The sequence below is a fragment of the Patella vulgata genome, chromosome 4, assembly GCF_932274485.2.
Source record: "Patella vulgata chromosome 4, xgPatVulg1.2, whole genome shotgun sequence".
Lineage (NCBI taxonomy): Eukaryota > Metazoa > Mollusca > Gastropoda > Patellidae > Patella > Patella vulgata.
Window position 1 is genome coordinate 70,948,525 of NC_065882.2, and position 16,377 is coordinate 70,964,901.

The 16,377-nt window shown below is 36.2% G+C and overlaps 1 protein-coding gene across 1 annotated transcript; it reads right to left on the minus strand.

Moving 5' to 3' along the window:
• Positions 1-242: 242 nt before the first annotated feature.
• On the minus strand, positions 243-9,956 carry LOC126818314 (protein mono-ADP-ribosyltransferase PARP12-like). Its single transcript, XM_050545650.2, has 6 exons — positions 9,792-9,956; positions 9,198-9,375; positions 5,640-5,866; positions 3,590-3,695; positions 2,004-2,125; positions 243-1,828 (listed from the first exon to the last, which is right to left on the minus strand). Exons 1-6 carry the CDS (start codon positions 9,815-9,817, stop codon positions 1,417-1,419), a joined length of 1,071 nt encoding a protein of 356 aa, XP_050401607.2. The 5' UTR covers positions 9,818-9,956; the 3' UTR covers positions 243-1,416.
• Positions 9,957-16,377: the final 6,421 nt, after the last annotated feature.

Consider the following 16,377-nt stretch of genomic DNA (forward strand, 5'->3'; position numbering starts at 1 on the left):
GGGGAGGCATCTTGGATTTCCACCATCTTGGATTCTGACAATCTCATTTAAGATAGTGGGAATGGACTCTACATACCTGAAAAGCATAAAATAGATACATTACAAGCCATACCTGACCTTTCTAAGTGATCTATCAAGCTCAAAATGTCCGAAAATCCAGAAAATAGTCGCAATTTTAGAAAAAATGGCCGCCGGCAGCCATTTTTGGCAAGAAAATTCTGAAAATATTACGGTGTAAGTTTGACCCCGAGTGAACTTCGGTGACGGGTGGAAACCTTAGAAATTCCAAAAAAAGTGAAAAGTGAAACACCCTAGTCAGCACGCATGAGCTCTATCATAAGATCTGTCATTGAGTCAACTGGTCTGGTTTCGATTCCCCGGTTGTACATGACAAGGAGTAGGGACCTCTGGTTTCCTCCCACTTCTAAAGACCCCTACGCGCAAGTGAATTATTGAAATAAAATTGAATATGTTAGTCCCAAAATGACCTAGTTTGTGTCGAGTGGACTTTAAAACCATCTCTCTCTCTCTCTCTTCACTACCAGGTACTTCAAAACCTCGACTGAGTTTGATCATGAACATTTTATGCTTACACTAAATATAAATAATCAGTTTGATTGCTCAATACTTTTGAAAAAGATAAATGTGCAATTAATCACTATGTGTCAATCGGATATTAACTTTAGCGTCTAGAGCGTCCACAAGATATTTCAAAGTGATCAAGGGCTATAACTCTGGCAGTAATTATCGGAAATCTTGAAAATCAATAGGATTCTCCGTCTTATGACCTAAACACTGTGTATAAATTTAAAGTCAATCAGATATTAACTTTAGACTCCAGAGCTTCCACAAGATTTTTCAAAGAGGTCAATTGCCATAACTCTGGCAGTAATTATCGGAAATTGGTGCAAATCAATAGGATTCTTCATCTCATGATCTTAAACACTGTGCATAAATTTAAAGTCAATCGGATATTAACTTTGGCCTCTAGAGCTTCGACAACCAATTGTGGACACCATACAGGGGCGACGACAATAAAATGTGGTCGTATAAAAATAATATATCTTCAGATTGAAATATCAGTATGCCTTTAGTTCGAAATATCAATATGTCTTTAGTTAAAAGTATAAATAAATCTTTAGTTAGAAATATCAATAAGTCTTTAGTTAGAAATATCAGTATGTCTTTAGTTAGAAATATCAATATGTCTTTAGTTAAAAGTATAAATAAATCTTTAGTTAGAAATATCAGTATAGAAATACCAATATGTCTTTAGTTAGAAATATTATATATCTTCAGTTAGAAATATCAACCAATATGTCTTTAGTTAAAAGTGCCAATGTCTTTAGTTAAAAGTGCCAATGTCTTTAGTTAAAAGTGTCAGTATATTTAGTTAAAAGTGTCAAATTAATATCTCTAATTAATTTCAAAAGTGACCAGATATTCTGGATATACCTGATTGTTATTAAATAAAATAAATATTCTAGGCTCATTCATATCATCTACACAAGAATCATACAAATCACTGGAAGGATTAGAGAGATCCTTTAAGGGTGGTCGTCTAAAAGATTTTTGTCCTTTCGTGTAATCTCCTAGCAAAACTCGAGCAACAAACATCTTCCCCAAAGTGTCGCAATAATGGCTTGAGACTTCTGAAGTTTTACTAAAATAACATCCTTTACCAAACAGTGCACCGACTCTAGTTCCAGCTAAACGACAATCAAATCCCTGTCTGGCTATAGCATCTACTATTTTACTGTCTGTCCCATGAAATAATCTTCTGTCTTTTACTTCCCGTTTCAATTTTCTGCCCAGGACACCCTTGGTTCTGTAAATAAAAACAAAACACAGAGAAATTTATTAAACATAGAGAAATGGACAATATTCTTGTTTTAGCCAAAGTTCCAATATTTAATAATGTATAGCACTTGATTTAAATATTAATATTAACAGCCCTACAGTTCCCTATAACATATGTATAAACTGTTTTGTTTTACACTTACTCACAAAATGCCCTCCACAGCTCTCCATTTTCTATTCTTTCAATCATTTTTATTCTTCCTAGTGAGATACCAGATTCAAATAGTTCACTTAATTCTTCATATTCATCACTAGATTCTTCCAGCTAAATATAATGTCAAACAATCAATATCCAAACTTTATTAATTCATAAACAAGCCAACGGTGGGGCAATCCCAAAATAAATGGATGACACAGTCAAGGTTTCGAAGTACCTGGCAGTGAAACTCTACACAGAGTTTCATCACTTTCCATAAGTTAAAAGAAAAGTTATCTTGTCCCAAAATTGTTTAGCTCTGCTTAAAGTAGCTAAGACTCTAACTCAGTATCATCCAAAGTCTTTGACATTAAAAACACGAATTATTTGTCAATTTAAATCAACATTGATGTTGTGATCTTACCGGGAAAAGCTGGGCTTCTGATATCCAATATTTAAGACAAAATAAACATTTTACCATTGGTACACGAATCGTGTACCACAATGCAACTCAGCGCCATTTGTAATAAGGGACCCCAAGAACGGGTCTAGACATATTCCACAAGTCATGTCAAACGGTGACGCCATATTCTTATCCGGAGAGCATGCACAATAAATACTCTTGGTGTAGACTGGAATAACCAGACTCTAGAGATTGCCATTCGATTGAGACTGCTGGAGTATTTCGCCAAACGTAACTGATTTGAAATTAGAGTGAAAACAGAAACAATTGAATGTAAATCAGTTTATAAACAGTATTATATGCGTTGCCTTGCGACCAATTTGTGTCCATTTCAAGGTCCTAAATATTAGCAAGTTAGCTCCTTTAACATTAGTGGAAAATGTTAATCATCAAACTCAGTCTTATGAATATCTGCACTAAGTTTACCTCATTTAAAAGCAGAGTTGTTAAGTAATTATGTTCCAAAGTTTTGACCAATCAAATTTCTTATTGCTACTTAGCCTAAGAAGAAAATTCCCATCATGGAACTTATTCAAGGTATTGCTTATCTCTGTTTTGCTTGAGTGGAAAATGAGCAAGATCGAACACTGTCATGACATTCACCCAATAGACACCTACACGAAGCTTGAACATTCTACCTCAGTTAGAAACAGAGTTAATGTGCTACAAAGTCTCGGCCAATCCGATTGAAGTCTATATTTTGCCTAAGCAAAATGTTCATCATCAAACTTAGTCAAGGTATTGATGTAATGAAACTATACACCAAGTTTCATCACCCTCACTTAATAAGAATCAAAGTTATCTAGCTCCACCCGCCTTCATTAGCAAAGTCAGAGCAGAACAGTAGGACGTTAAATTCAGGCCTGTAACCTTTTAGCAGGACTGGCTACCGGTGTAGTTAAACCCCAATTCATTTCATTTCATTTATCCAAAGTCTCGACCAATCAAGTTACTTATCACTCTGCTTACCCTGAGCAGTAAATGCTCATTATCAAACTTAATAGTCAGTCTGATCCAAATGCTACACACAAAATTTGAAAAGTAATATACCCCAAAAAATTGAACAAGACTATGAGCTATACATACTGACACAGAATTAGCTCAATATTTAAACTATAATGATACTTTACCTGAACCATTTTAAAATGTGAGAAAACATCCACGTCACTAGGCACCTTCCATGATCGTGGTGTAGAAAATGTCTGGACCTCCTTCGAGCGTTTTACTCTTTCAATTCTACAAATTAATTTTTACTTTAATTATATTTTTATCTCTGACTGGTTTCAATAAAATGAGGTTTAATTTCCACTTGACACAAACTAGGTCATTTCAGGACTAACACATGGTTCAATTTTTATTTATCCACATTTTCATGTGGACGTATATTGTCGTTGCCCCTGTCCGTCCATCCATCCACAATTTGTTTGTGGACACTCTACAGCTCACAATTCTTACCCAATTTTGACGATAGTCATTATGATGCAAAACCTATGCTATTTTAGCTAGTTGCTGTGTTATTTCGGTCATATTTGCCAGTCTAGCCTGTCAGTCAATTTAGATATTTCACAGAATTTAACCTTAAAACACAATAAATACAGTTAAAATTAAAATGTTTATGTGTAACAGTACTAAATATATAAGAAAAGTGGGATGATACTAAAAATTGTATAATTGCATGAAAAAGTATCTTGTTAAAATCGATGGAAACAAAATAAATCAAAACCTTTGTCATTTTAAATAGAAGTCCGCAATAAAAATCCTTGGGTTGCTCTACAATAATTGTAATATTTGTAAAATATCAATCTCACAGTAAGATGTCGATCTAACAGTAAGATGTCAATCTAACAGTAACATAATCATCTAACAGTAACATAATCATCTAACAGTAACATAATCATCTAACCATCTAACAGTAACATAATCATCTAACAGTAACATAATCATCTAACAGCAAGATAATTGTCTAACAGTATGATGCCGATCTCACAGTAGTATATCGATATAACAGTAAGACGCCTATCTCACAGTAATATATCAATCTTTCAGTAACATATCAGTCTCACAATATCCATCTCACAGTAACATATAAATATAATAGTAAAATATCAATATCACTGTAACATATCCATCTCACACCAGATATTGGAGAAATAATCAAGGAAAATCATAATGAAATTTTTCACCTGATATTAACAAAGCAGATCTAAGAATGGGGACCCATAATCAAGAATCACCCACATTTTGTAAGAGAAGGATAGAGAACAAGCTAAAAAAAACAACGCAATTTTTCGTACAATCAGGGTCCATAATCCAAGAAGTTATGGTCCGAGATGTGCAAATATCCAAAGGGACTGAGATCTTTGGGATATCAAAATCTGACAAAAATTGTGACCTCTAGTATGTCCACAACCTTGATATTACATACTTTTACACAATTTGAGTTCAAAGAGCGGCCATTTTGGCGGGCAGTTATGGTCCGATTTTTATGAAATTCGAACACAATCATCATCAGGGCGTAACGATGATATACTTAAACGATTTCTAAAATTGGATAAAAATTGTGTATAGGGTCAACATGCCAAAATCGCGATTTTTTCGTACAATCAGGGGCCATAATCCAGTCCATTATACGCTTATATCGAAAAGAACCAAGATCTTTGGGATATAAACACATCGTAATAGTGTAACGGTGATATATTTAAATGTTTTTTTAAATCGGATAAATATTGTGACCTCTGGAGGGACCACACGCTAAAAAGATTTTTCGTTCAATTAGGGGTCATAATCCGATATGCGTGAATAAACACATATTTCAAGTTTCATCAAAATCGGATAAAAAATTGTGATTTCATAAAATCAGGGGCCATAATCCATGAAGTTACAATCCAAAATATGCCAATATCTAAGGAACCGAGATCTTTGAGAGATAAACCTATTTTTCAAGTTTCGTCAAAATCGGATAAAAATTGTGATCTGCAGCGTGTTCACAAACAAATTGTGGACGGACGGACAGGGGTGCATCAATATACTTTATACGTCCACATGAAAATGTGGGCGTGTAAAAAGGTGTGTTCACCTGTTGAATAACAAAAACAACTCAAGAATCACCATCGCCTATATATATACAGTATATAAAGTGTGCATATGATTAAACCATGTCAAATTATTCAAAGCAATTACCTCTGTTTTAGAACAGTTTCATCCACAAATTCTGGTCTTCTGGCAAGTTTTCTTTCAGTGCCATGTATTTTATTTATCTGAATCATTTGTTGGAATTTGATCTCATATAATTGACTGTGAGTTAATGAGGACGAACTGTTGGTTTTGAATTCCATAACATCATGTTCATTTAGGTAGTTCTTCTCGATATCTGCAGATGATATATCAGCTTTAGAACCCGTATTATCCTATAAAAGAAGTGCATTATCTTATTTATTTTCTTCTAACCAAGTTTTAACTAGATTGTATGAATATTCTCCCCAATTTGTCATGTAATATAATTAGTGCCTCAAGTTATCTGAACAAAAGAATAAATTAGTTGGTACATGTTTAACTGCGATTGAAGCTGATGATCGTCATTCACATTTTTTGGTCAATACCGAATTATCCACATCTTAATCCACGTCAAAATGTACCCAGATTAATTATTTTACATTCAATTAAACATACATTATGCAAGAGCTAAATCTGTCTATTGCAGGTCTTTCTTTAGGCCTGAAATGTTATCTAAATTATTAATTTTACATTAATTAACCTATCCAGGCCATAATCAACTCTAGATGGCAGCGCTAGCCTGCGATCTTTAGTGGATTGTGAGCTGATTTACTGCATAACTTTCCTTCTCGATTAAACGATTAAATGGATAATCGAGAATATGCTGTTTATCGACTGACTTTAGTAATGATGACCAAGGCTTATGGGAATTTCAGTCGCTTAGTTCTCGGTTCATCGTTGATCAATTTGAATGAAATTTTCACCAAATTGCCTTTACATTATCTAGTTTTTAACTGCACTAACTCGATTTAGGGCCAAATGAATTGTAATAATTGTCAAGTAAATGCTATATTTATACTAATAATTGTGAAGATGACATAAAATTAAATATTCGTGAAAACACCCGATGCTTTCATCCCGTACTAAAGAATATGCTATTGGTTAAATTTTGATTTAAACCAAAATGCACAAAACATAATGGACAAGGGAACATATAGAATTTTGGATATCCATTAACGGTAATAGAGAGTTATCTCCCTTTCTGTCAAATGTCTGCAATTGGTAACAGTATTTCAGGTGCGTGTTGACTGCTAAATGTTGTATGACTCACAAGACCATGTGTGAGCACACAAGCCCATTATTTATATCATTAATGGGGTCACAGGGGACTGCAAGGGTTGGTGAGCGGGTGTTTACCCAGAAATTATGGGAGGAGCGCCTAATCAGATGAGCAAGGAGATATGTTTGACATTGGTTGAGCAATATGTCTATGAAGTAATGGAGACCAGACTATGTCGGTAGTTTTGTAAATCGCATTCAAACCACGTGATTTTTTCTACTAAAACATAAACCCACACCAACATACCCTTTCAGTTAGACCCTACGTTACTTTTATTACAGCTAGCTGTAAACATCTAGTTCAGATATGTAAGGCCGAATTACAAACATTTAAACTGAAACCGTATCTATAATTGTGTAATTTACTAACAAATATAGATCTAAGACAAAAATTATTTATTGAAGTAAAACAGTCATTGAAAATCAAAATTACGCAGCTACCCTGCACTTTAAATGTCATCAAAGTTAGTCATTATCATCATCACTCTCACTACATGTATAAACATCAACTTGGGTTTCTTTAACAGTCTTTTTGTTTCATTTTCACATTTATTACATTTACATAGATTAGATATGTACATGTATCCCCCGGTCAGTGGAACGGGATGGGAGTTGGCTGGAAGGATAATGCCCAGTCGTTTGGATGGGAGGGAAAACAATGGATGAAACAATTTTTGATTCAACAAACTGAATCGGATTGAACAACAGGTAAGGGGCTGCATATGTGTAGGGGGCTAATCTCAGTTGGGTGTGTTGGGGGGGGGGGGGGGGGCTGAGCCTATTTGCCTGAAAAATTTGTCACCCAAATATTCTGAATGAATCAATCATTAACTAAAATGAATTTTCCACAAAGCTGTGATGGCTATGTTTATTTTGAATTAATTACACAAATATACAATTATCTTTCCATGAGATATGCTTGCATTCTCCATTCTCTGAAGCTTGTGCCTGAAAAACTGAAATACATGTACATTGCCCGAAAAATGGACGGTTCAACCAATCTGGGAGGGCGGGTGGGTGGGCATATAAGCTCTCCCAAAACCGTATTTCTACTAATATATATGTAAACTTTTAGTTCAGATTGGATTTGGGGCTAAATTCCGAACAAATATTTGAATTGAAACAAAGCATCTATATGTAATTTTCTCACTAAAATAGATATATGGCAAACCCTAAATAATACTGTAAGGCAGTGTCAATTGTAATGAAGAGAAAAAAATTCAACCATCATAAATGAAGATGTACATACGCCCGCCATCCATTATGCTATAGGGGGGGGGGGGGAGGGATTTGGTCCAAACAGCAACGTTACAGTCTACTCTTTATTTCAAATTTAAAGTTCTTTTACGTGCATGTCAACGTGTGCATGGGACCTCAGTTTTATATTCCATCCGAATAACATCACAGCCCCCCCCCTCTCCCTGCACCACTGACAAGGCGAAACAATGCTGGAAAGTTTGGGGAACTGTCTAGGTCAACACAGGGGATCAAATCCCAGACCTCCTGATTTGTGAGCCACAGACAATGAGAAACTATGCCGGACTAGGATCAATCCCTGGGCCGCCCGGTAAGTGAGCCAGCCCTTTACTCAGTCACCGCGGCTCCCTTGCACACTGATGATGACACTTGCATACTAGTTGTACACGTACAATGCCCCCCCCACCTCACTCAAACAATAATGTATGATGTATGCCCATCTTCATTATACGGGTTGGTACAGAACAGTAAGACATTAAACTCCATTTGATATTTTTTTCTCTCCATAACAATATTGTCACTCCCAATACAGTATTATTTAATTTTGGCCATATCTATTTTAGTGTGAAAACTAAATATCTGTAGATGCTATATTTCAGGTTAAATATTTGTTAGACCTTTAGCCTCAAATCCTATCTGAAAAAAGGTTGAACTTATATAGGCCCTTGTCTGTAGTTAAATCCTGTTACTGTTATCAATAATTATTGATATTTTCCATAAAGGGAACTCCCTTTACCATAAATGGATTTCCGAAATTCTGTATGTTTCCCTGTCCATTATGTTTTCTGCATTTTGCTTTAAATCAAAATTTCACCAACAGCACATTCTTTGCATAGGATGAAGGCATCAGGTGTTTTCGCCAATATTAAATTTTATGTCAACTTCACAATTATTAGTATAAATATAGCATTTACTTGACAATTATTACAATTTTCATCTGGCCCTAAATCGAGTTAGTGCAGACTTTTTGCTTGGAACACTCTGGATTTGTGTTCCTGGTGTTATAAGCTTTCCAAAAATGTATAGTTTGTTTATTTGGGAGGACTATGTAGCAGAACTTCACGCTAGAAATTTTGGCTGCAGGCCTATTTATTCCTATCAAGCAACTATTTGATTACTACTACTAAAATAGCCTTGTTGAAGACCTACCTGTCTTCCATATGGAATCCAGACTGTTTCTGACTTCCAGTACCACAACCATTTAGTAGTCCATGGTAGATCAAAGTTACTAGTGTCACTGGTAAAATCCACTGTTGATAATCGACGTATCTTGATATCACCTTTCTCAATGTCATTGAAATTGATTTTAACAATGGTAACATTTTCCCTGTTTAATAATAAATTATAATGGTAAAAAGCAGTTGCCAGGCAAGATATGCCCACATGTTGCAAAAGATGGACAGAGAACAACCTAAAAAGCGATTTTCATACAATAAAGGGCCATAATCCAGTATCAAAAGGAGCCGAGATCCTTGAGATATCTATATTGGATAAAAATTGTGACCTGTAGTGTCCACAAACAAAATGTGAGTGTCCAGATGGACGGACAAGGGTGTCAATATATATGTCCACATGAAAATATGGGCATATAATTAAGCGGTCAGCTTTAAATTGGACACAAGCACAAACTAGATGGATTGGAGTGATTTAAGATAATTTTTACAAAATTCCAAGCAAAGATTTGAATGTTAAAGAATTTAGGGCTAAATATGCAAGATTAAATGATACCGGGGTTACAGATACCTGTGTCGAAGTGGACTTTTGCTCATTTGTCTCTTCTCTCTCTTTCTGTAACCATAACTATCATAATATTTACCACTCCCACTTCTTCTCTCAGGACTTCGACTTTTGGGAAGATATTTATCTCGATCAGATCTTTGACTGTCTCTTTTAGGACTTCTGCTCCTACGTCTGTCTCGATCTTGAGGACTTACATACAAACAAAGGCTACGTTAACATAAATATTCATGATCTGTGTTAATGCAATATAGTAATGAGTTACATACATGCGCAGCATTGAATATCGGTTGCCATGGTAAAAATTGCAGTTGTCTTGTGTACATCGAAGCAATAAATGATGGGTATGGATGTGAGAATAAAGACATATAAATAAATTTATAGTTAGGTCAATAAACAGGTAGAAATGGAGTTTATGTCTAGTCAACACAAACTAGGTCACTTCGAGACTAACACATGGTTCAATTTTATTTCAATAATTCGCTTATGCGTAGGAGTTATTGGCAATGGGATGAATCCGGAGGACTGGAGAACAACTCACAAAGTTGGACAGGTGGCCCTACTACTCATCAATAAAAGTGGGGAATTCTCCACTTGACTCAATAACAGATATTATCATCTACAATTCACACCTTACACCATTAAATTAGATCTATATATAATAGATCTATGGTTTATTGTGTGTGAAAATCCTCAATTTTATGCTAGGTTGAGTCAATGTTAGTATCTATCGTGGAGCATGAAACACAAATACATGTAGATTGGTGGATGGAGTTCTTGGATAATAGTTTGAGAGAGAGAGAGAGAAATGGGGTTTAACGTCCACTCAACACAAACTAGGTCATTTCGGGACTAACATATGGTTTAATTTTATTTCAATAATTCACTTGCGCGTAGGGGTATTTTAGCAGTGGGAGGAAACCCGAGGACCCGGAGAAAACCCACGAGGTTGGACAGGCGACCCTACTCCTTGTCACGTACAACCGGGGATTCGAAACCACGCCAGTTGACTCAATGACAGGCCGTATGATACAGCACGCATGTGCTAACCATTCGGCCACCCAACCCCCCATAATAGTTTGAAATGTGCCAGAGGATAGCTAGATTTAATTTAAATATTCCCTTTGGGGGCAAATGAATGAATTTTAATCGTTCTATGCTTTGTAACCATGACCATGGATAGTTTGTTCAAGGGAAAGAACTTTTGACGAAGAAAATAAAACAAGCACTTGCCATGCAAAAAATGCCCACACTTGCCAAGAGATGGACAGAAACGGCCCCCCGAAAAATCGAATTAGCCTCCCCCCCCCCCCAATATTTTGTCGACAATAATGATTTTTTAGGAGTGTTGAAATTGGAAGGCTCGTAGCATGGTCCATCAAGGCCTGCCTGTCATCATCACCTCCTGATCCTCTTGACACTCTCTACTACCTTCAAGATGATCGGCGGGTGGAGTCGAAGAAGGAAAATTCAGCCATAAAACTCTGCCCGAGGGACTTCAATTTGAGGCACAGCAATGCACTCAGATGCGAGGAGAAAGCACCAAATTTTCAAAATTTTATGGGGGATGACCCCCAGCCCCTCTGCCCTGAGCCGCAACTTCGGCGCTTCACAGTGGCCGGCTGAGCCGGACACATCCTAAGCCTCTCCAAAAAATTCCATAGCCCCACCAAATTTTATGAGCTGGCTACGGGCTCGAACAGAAAACAAGCTAAAAAAAAACAATTTTTCGTACAATCAGGTGCTATAACCCTAAATGTTACAGCCCGACATGTGACAATATCAAAAGGAATACAGATGTTTGGGATATAAATATATATTTTCAGTTTCATCCAAATTGGATAAAAATAGTGACCCCTAGAGGGTCCACAACCTAGGCAGTATACTATTTGCGTAACGGGGAGCGCCATTTTGTCCGACAGTCTCTGTGCGACTTTCACATTCAATTCAAAATCAACTGCGGTAATGTGTAACAGTGATTTATTTCAACGGTTTTTAAAATGAAATAAAAATTGTTACCTACAGAAGGTTAATGAGCTAAAAACATGATTTTTCGTACAATCAGGAGTCATCATCCAGGAAGTTAGGGTCCGATATGCGCCAATATCGATAGGAGCCGAGATCTTTCGGATATAGACATAAGCTATAAGTTTCATCAAAATTGGAAAAAAATTGTCACCCCTTTTGGGTCAATGAGCTATAAACAAGATTTTTTTGTACAGTCAGGGGCCATCATCCAGGTCCAGGAAGTTAGGATGAATTCGATCCGATAATCGCTAATATGACAGGAACTGAGATATTGGGAATAGAAACATATATTTTATATTCCATCCAAATCAATAAAAATTGTGACCTCTACAGGCTTCACAACCTTGGTATTGCATACTTTTACACTATTTGCAATCAACAGTACTGCCATTTTATCAGGCAATTTCGAGCTCAACCATTTTTACAGTATAACGATGCTATATTTGAATGGTTTTTAAAATCGGATAAAATTTGTGACCTCTATAGGGTCAACATGCCAAAAATGTGATTTTTCATACAATCAGTGCCATAATCCAGGAAGTTATGGTCTGATATGCGTGAATATCGAAAGGAACTGAGATCTTTGGGATTTAAACACCGCATAAGTTTCATCAAAATCGGATGAACATTGTGACCTCTAGAGGGTTCACAACCTTTGTAATTTGGACTCACGAAATTTGGACTCAACCGTCATTCCGGTGTAACAGTAATGGGCTATATTTAAACGTTTTTTTTTAAATCAGATAAAAATTGTGACCTGTAATCTAGATGAGGGACAACAAACTAAAAACTTGATTTTCATACAACCAAGGGCCATAATACATGAAGTTATCATCCGATAAGTTTCATCAAAATCGGATAAAAATTGTAACCCCTAGAGGGTCCACAACCTTGATATTACATACTTTGTCGGGCAATTTCGGTCCGATTTTCAATTTGAATTCGTATTCAACTACCATTATTCTGTAACAGTGATATATTTGAACGGTTTTTAAAATCGAATAAAAATTGAGACCTATAAAACGCAATCTTTCGTAATATCAGAGTCCATAATCCAGGAAGTTATATGCAAATCTCTACTTTGCCTTGGAAGAAAATGCTCCGCATCAAACTTTGTTAAGGTATTGATATAATGAAACTATACACCAAGTTTCGACACTCTCACTTAATTAGAACCAAAGTTATTGTGTCCCAAAGCATTTACCAATCAAATTGCTTAACTCTGCTTACCGGGCCCTAAGCAAAAAATGCTCATCTTCTAACTCCATAAAGGCATTCGCCTAATGAATGCCTACACCAACTTTCAACATTCTACCTCTATTCATAGGAGAGTTAATGTGTTCCAACGTCTCAACCAATCAAATTGCTTATCGCTCTGCTTACCCTGAGCAGCAAATACTCATTAATGAATCTAGTCAAGGTATTGATGTAATGAAACTATACACCAAGTTTCATCACTCTCACTTAATTATCCTGTCCCAAAGCATCAACCAATCAGATTGTTTATCTCTGCTTACCCTAAGCAGAAAAAGCTCATCTTCGACTTTTCATACAATCAGGGACCATAAACCAGGAAGTTATTGTCCAATATGCACAAATATCGACAGGAATCAAGATCTGTGGTTTATAAACATACAATTCTGGTGTCAAAAAAAATCGGGTAAAAATTGTGACCTCCAGACCGTGCCGGACTGGGCCCACCTGTCCATGACAGTTTGGCCTAAGCTCATTAAAAAAAAGTGGGCCTAAGTCTATAAAGAAAAAAGAAAAAGAGAAAGAAAAAAGAAAAAAAGGAAAGATAAAGAAAGGAAAGGGGGAGGAAAGAAAAGAAAGAAGGAAGGAGAGCACAGGACAAGAGAAAGAAAACGTTTTTGTTTTTGACATTGAAGAGAATTCTCAAATTCATCTAATGATAGTGCTCTTAGGTCATTCTGTTATCTAATTGTATCAGGAAATCAAAAATTTGCCTTCTTCTGGTTTGGTCTGAAATGCTTGGAAAATGGGTTTGCGGTTGTCAATTTTCAAAATTTTCCAAACCCCCCATCGGACGTTCGAGCGTCTTCGGCGCGTACTTGTGCGGGCCTTGGTCAATGACCTGAAGGCCCACCAGTCCGGCACTGCCTCCAGAGTGTCCACAAGCTAACAAATCTGTTAAGCTTTTGCCCGGCATTAAGTCAAAAGTGTTTAAATTTGTCCCTTCTGGGTTACCCTTTTCAGCTCCGCCAATTATTATTCCTGCCAAATTTAAAAGAAATCTCTTTAACCACTGTAAAGTTTTAGATTACCTAAATTTTCTTCTTAAAGGTGTCCCTGTCCAGCTATAGAAGGGCAAGCAACTTTATCTGCACAAATCTGATGAATAAACACCCCCATGGCAATCTATCAACCAAAATTCGTTGGAATCCAAGCACTTTTACCAGACGACTGATCAATATGCCGATATATAAATTACCTTTGGTTTATTTTGATATAAAATTCCTCTTCAATATCAGCTGAGCAATACTTCTTCTCAATGTCAATGTTAGTTGACTCTGCAATATCTTGCCAGTTACCATCTTTGTCTGCATACTGCCACTGGTACAATATCTTCTTATGGACATTTCGACATTTCTCCTTATACAAACATTTTCCACGTAAATAAAATAGGCATATGTTTGGGACTCCATCAAATGCTATGTTTGAAGAGATTGTAGATACTTGTCGCATTGCCCTAGATGGCCATGAAGATGGTCGGTCAATGGCAGAACTATCAAATTTATGGCGATATTGTGGACTGCTTGCTTCTGAAAACCGTCTTGGTTTTAGATTAGATCTTGAACTGGATTGACTACCTACAGAAGACAAAGAAGGTGCATCAGACAGCCTCCCTCTTCTCATATCAGGGTCATCTTCATGAGTTTCAACTCTATCATACAAATCTTTCAAATAATTTAATATTTCTCTCGGAGGTTTACTTGTATCAATGCCATATCTATTTAAGGATTTCTCTATGCTATGAATGCTGTGATTCCTTTTACATCTTGGTCCAAATTTACAGGTGCCCCTAACACAATGTTGACAAATATGTAGACAGGTACATTGATCACCCTTCTTACATCCCCCTCCTCCATTATAAAACTTACACAACATGGGTATTCCTGCTTCAGTTCTATTTGGTGCCAGTTGAAAAAGAAGTCTTAATTCGTCCACTGACAAACTGTCCAGCATTAAAGACTTCATCAAAGTTTCATTGTGGCCTCCATCAAAAATACTGTGGCCATATCTGCATGTTGTTGCCGATGCTTGGCAGGAATTTGATAGCATGTAAAATTTACAAATATGAAACATTGGACAGTTAAAATCGTCACAGCCGTCCACTGAAGAGAAATCTGGACATAATTTTGTCTGAACAACCAAATGAACTTCGCAGTTGTCATCAGATACTCGAAAGAGTTGTCTATACCATTTGAAAAAGGATGGCCTGACACGATCCTGTATACAGAACTGTAATCTTTTAATGTCTATAAATATCCCGTTGTCATTATCATTAACTCCATTTCGCATAATGCACCTGATAATATTTTTTAGTAATACAGAATCAGGGTTCGCCATAACTACAGTTTATGTAGCCTATTATAGTATTTACCGTAAGTTCTAACTTCACCCAGTTAAACACAGCCTACAAGAAAATGAAGAAAGTTATGAGATAAGTGTTATTAATTCAGCTTCGATCACCTCTACTGATATTTAATCATTGCATATAAAAATCATATTATCATTTTCTATTTCAAAGAAACACACAAATAAAGTAGATATCGAAAGCGAAAGTAGTATTTCTAGAAACTTTCGCCTACAACAATCAATCATAGCGACGACACCATAATTCATTATGATTATAACCATAGTACGAATCGGGTGGGTGCCATACTCCTCCCAGTGTTTCGTTTGATTAGAACTAATCCCACCCAAACACTGCTGTAATGAAAACAAATTTCTGTTCCAAATTATGACTTAATAGTCCGATTATTAAAGGAGCTAAGTCGCTAATATTTGGGACCTAAAAATTGACACAAATGGGTAGCAACGCATACAATAATGTAATATGAATGTATATAAATTGATTTACATTCAATCGTTTCTGTTTTTACTGTAATTTCTAATCAGTAGGTTCGCAGAAATACGCTGCAGTATTCTCAATCGAATTTTAATCTCTAGCGTTTTTCCAGTCTACGCCGATAGTATTTATTGGGCATGCTCTCCAGATAAGAATATAGCGTCACCGTTTGACATGACCTGTGGAATATGCCTAGCCTCGTTTTTCGAGTCCCTTATTACAAATAGCGCTGAAACGCATTATGGTACACGATTCGTGTACCAATTGTAAAATGTTTATTTTGTCTTAAATATTGAATATCAGAAGCCCATCTTTTCCCGGTAAGATCACAACATCAATGTTGATTTAAAGCGACAAATAAATCGTGTTTTCAATGTCAAAGATTTTGGATGATATTGAGTTAGAGACTTAGCTACTTTAACCAATACCTAACCGCGTAACAATTTCATTCGGAATTAAACAGAACTCCAT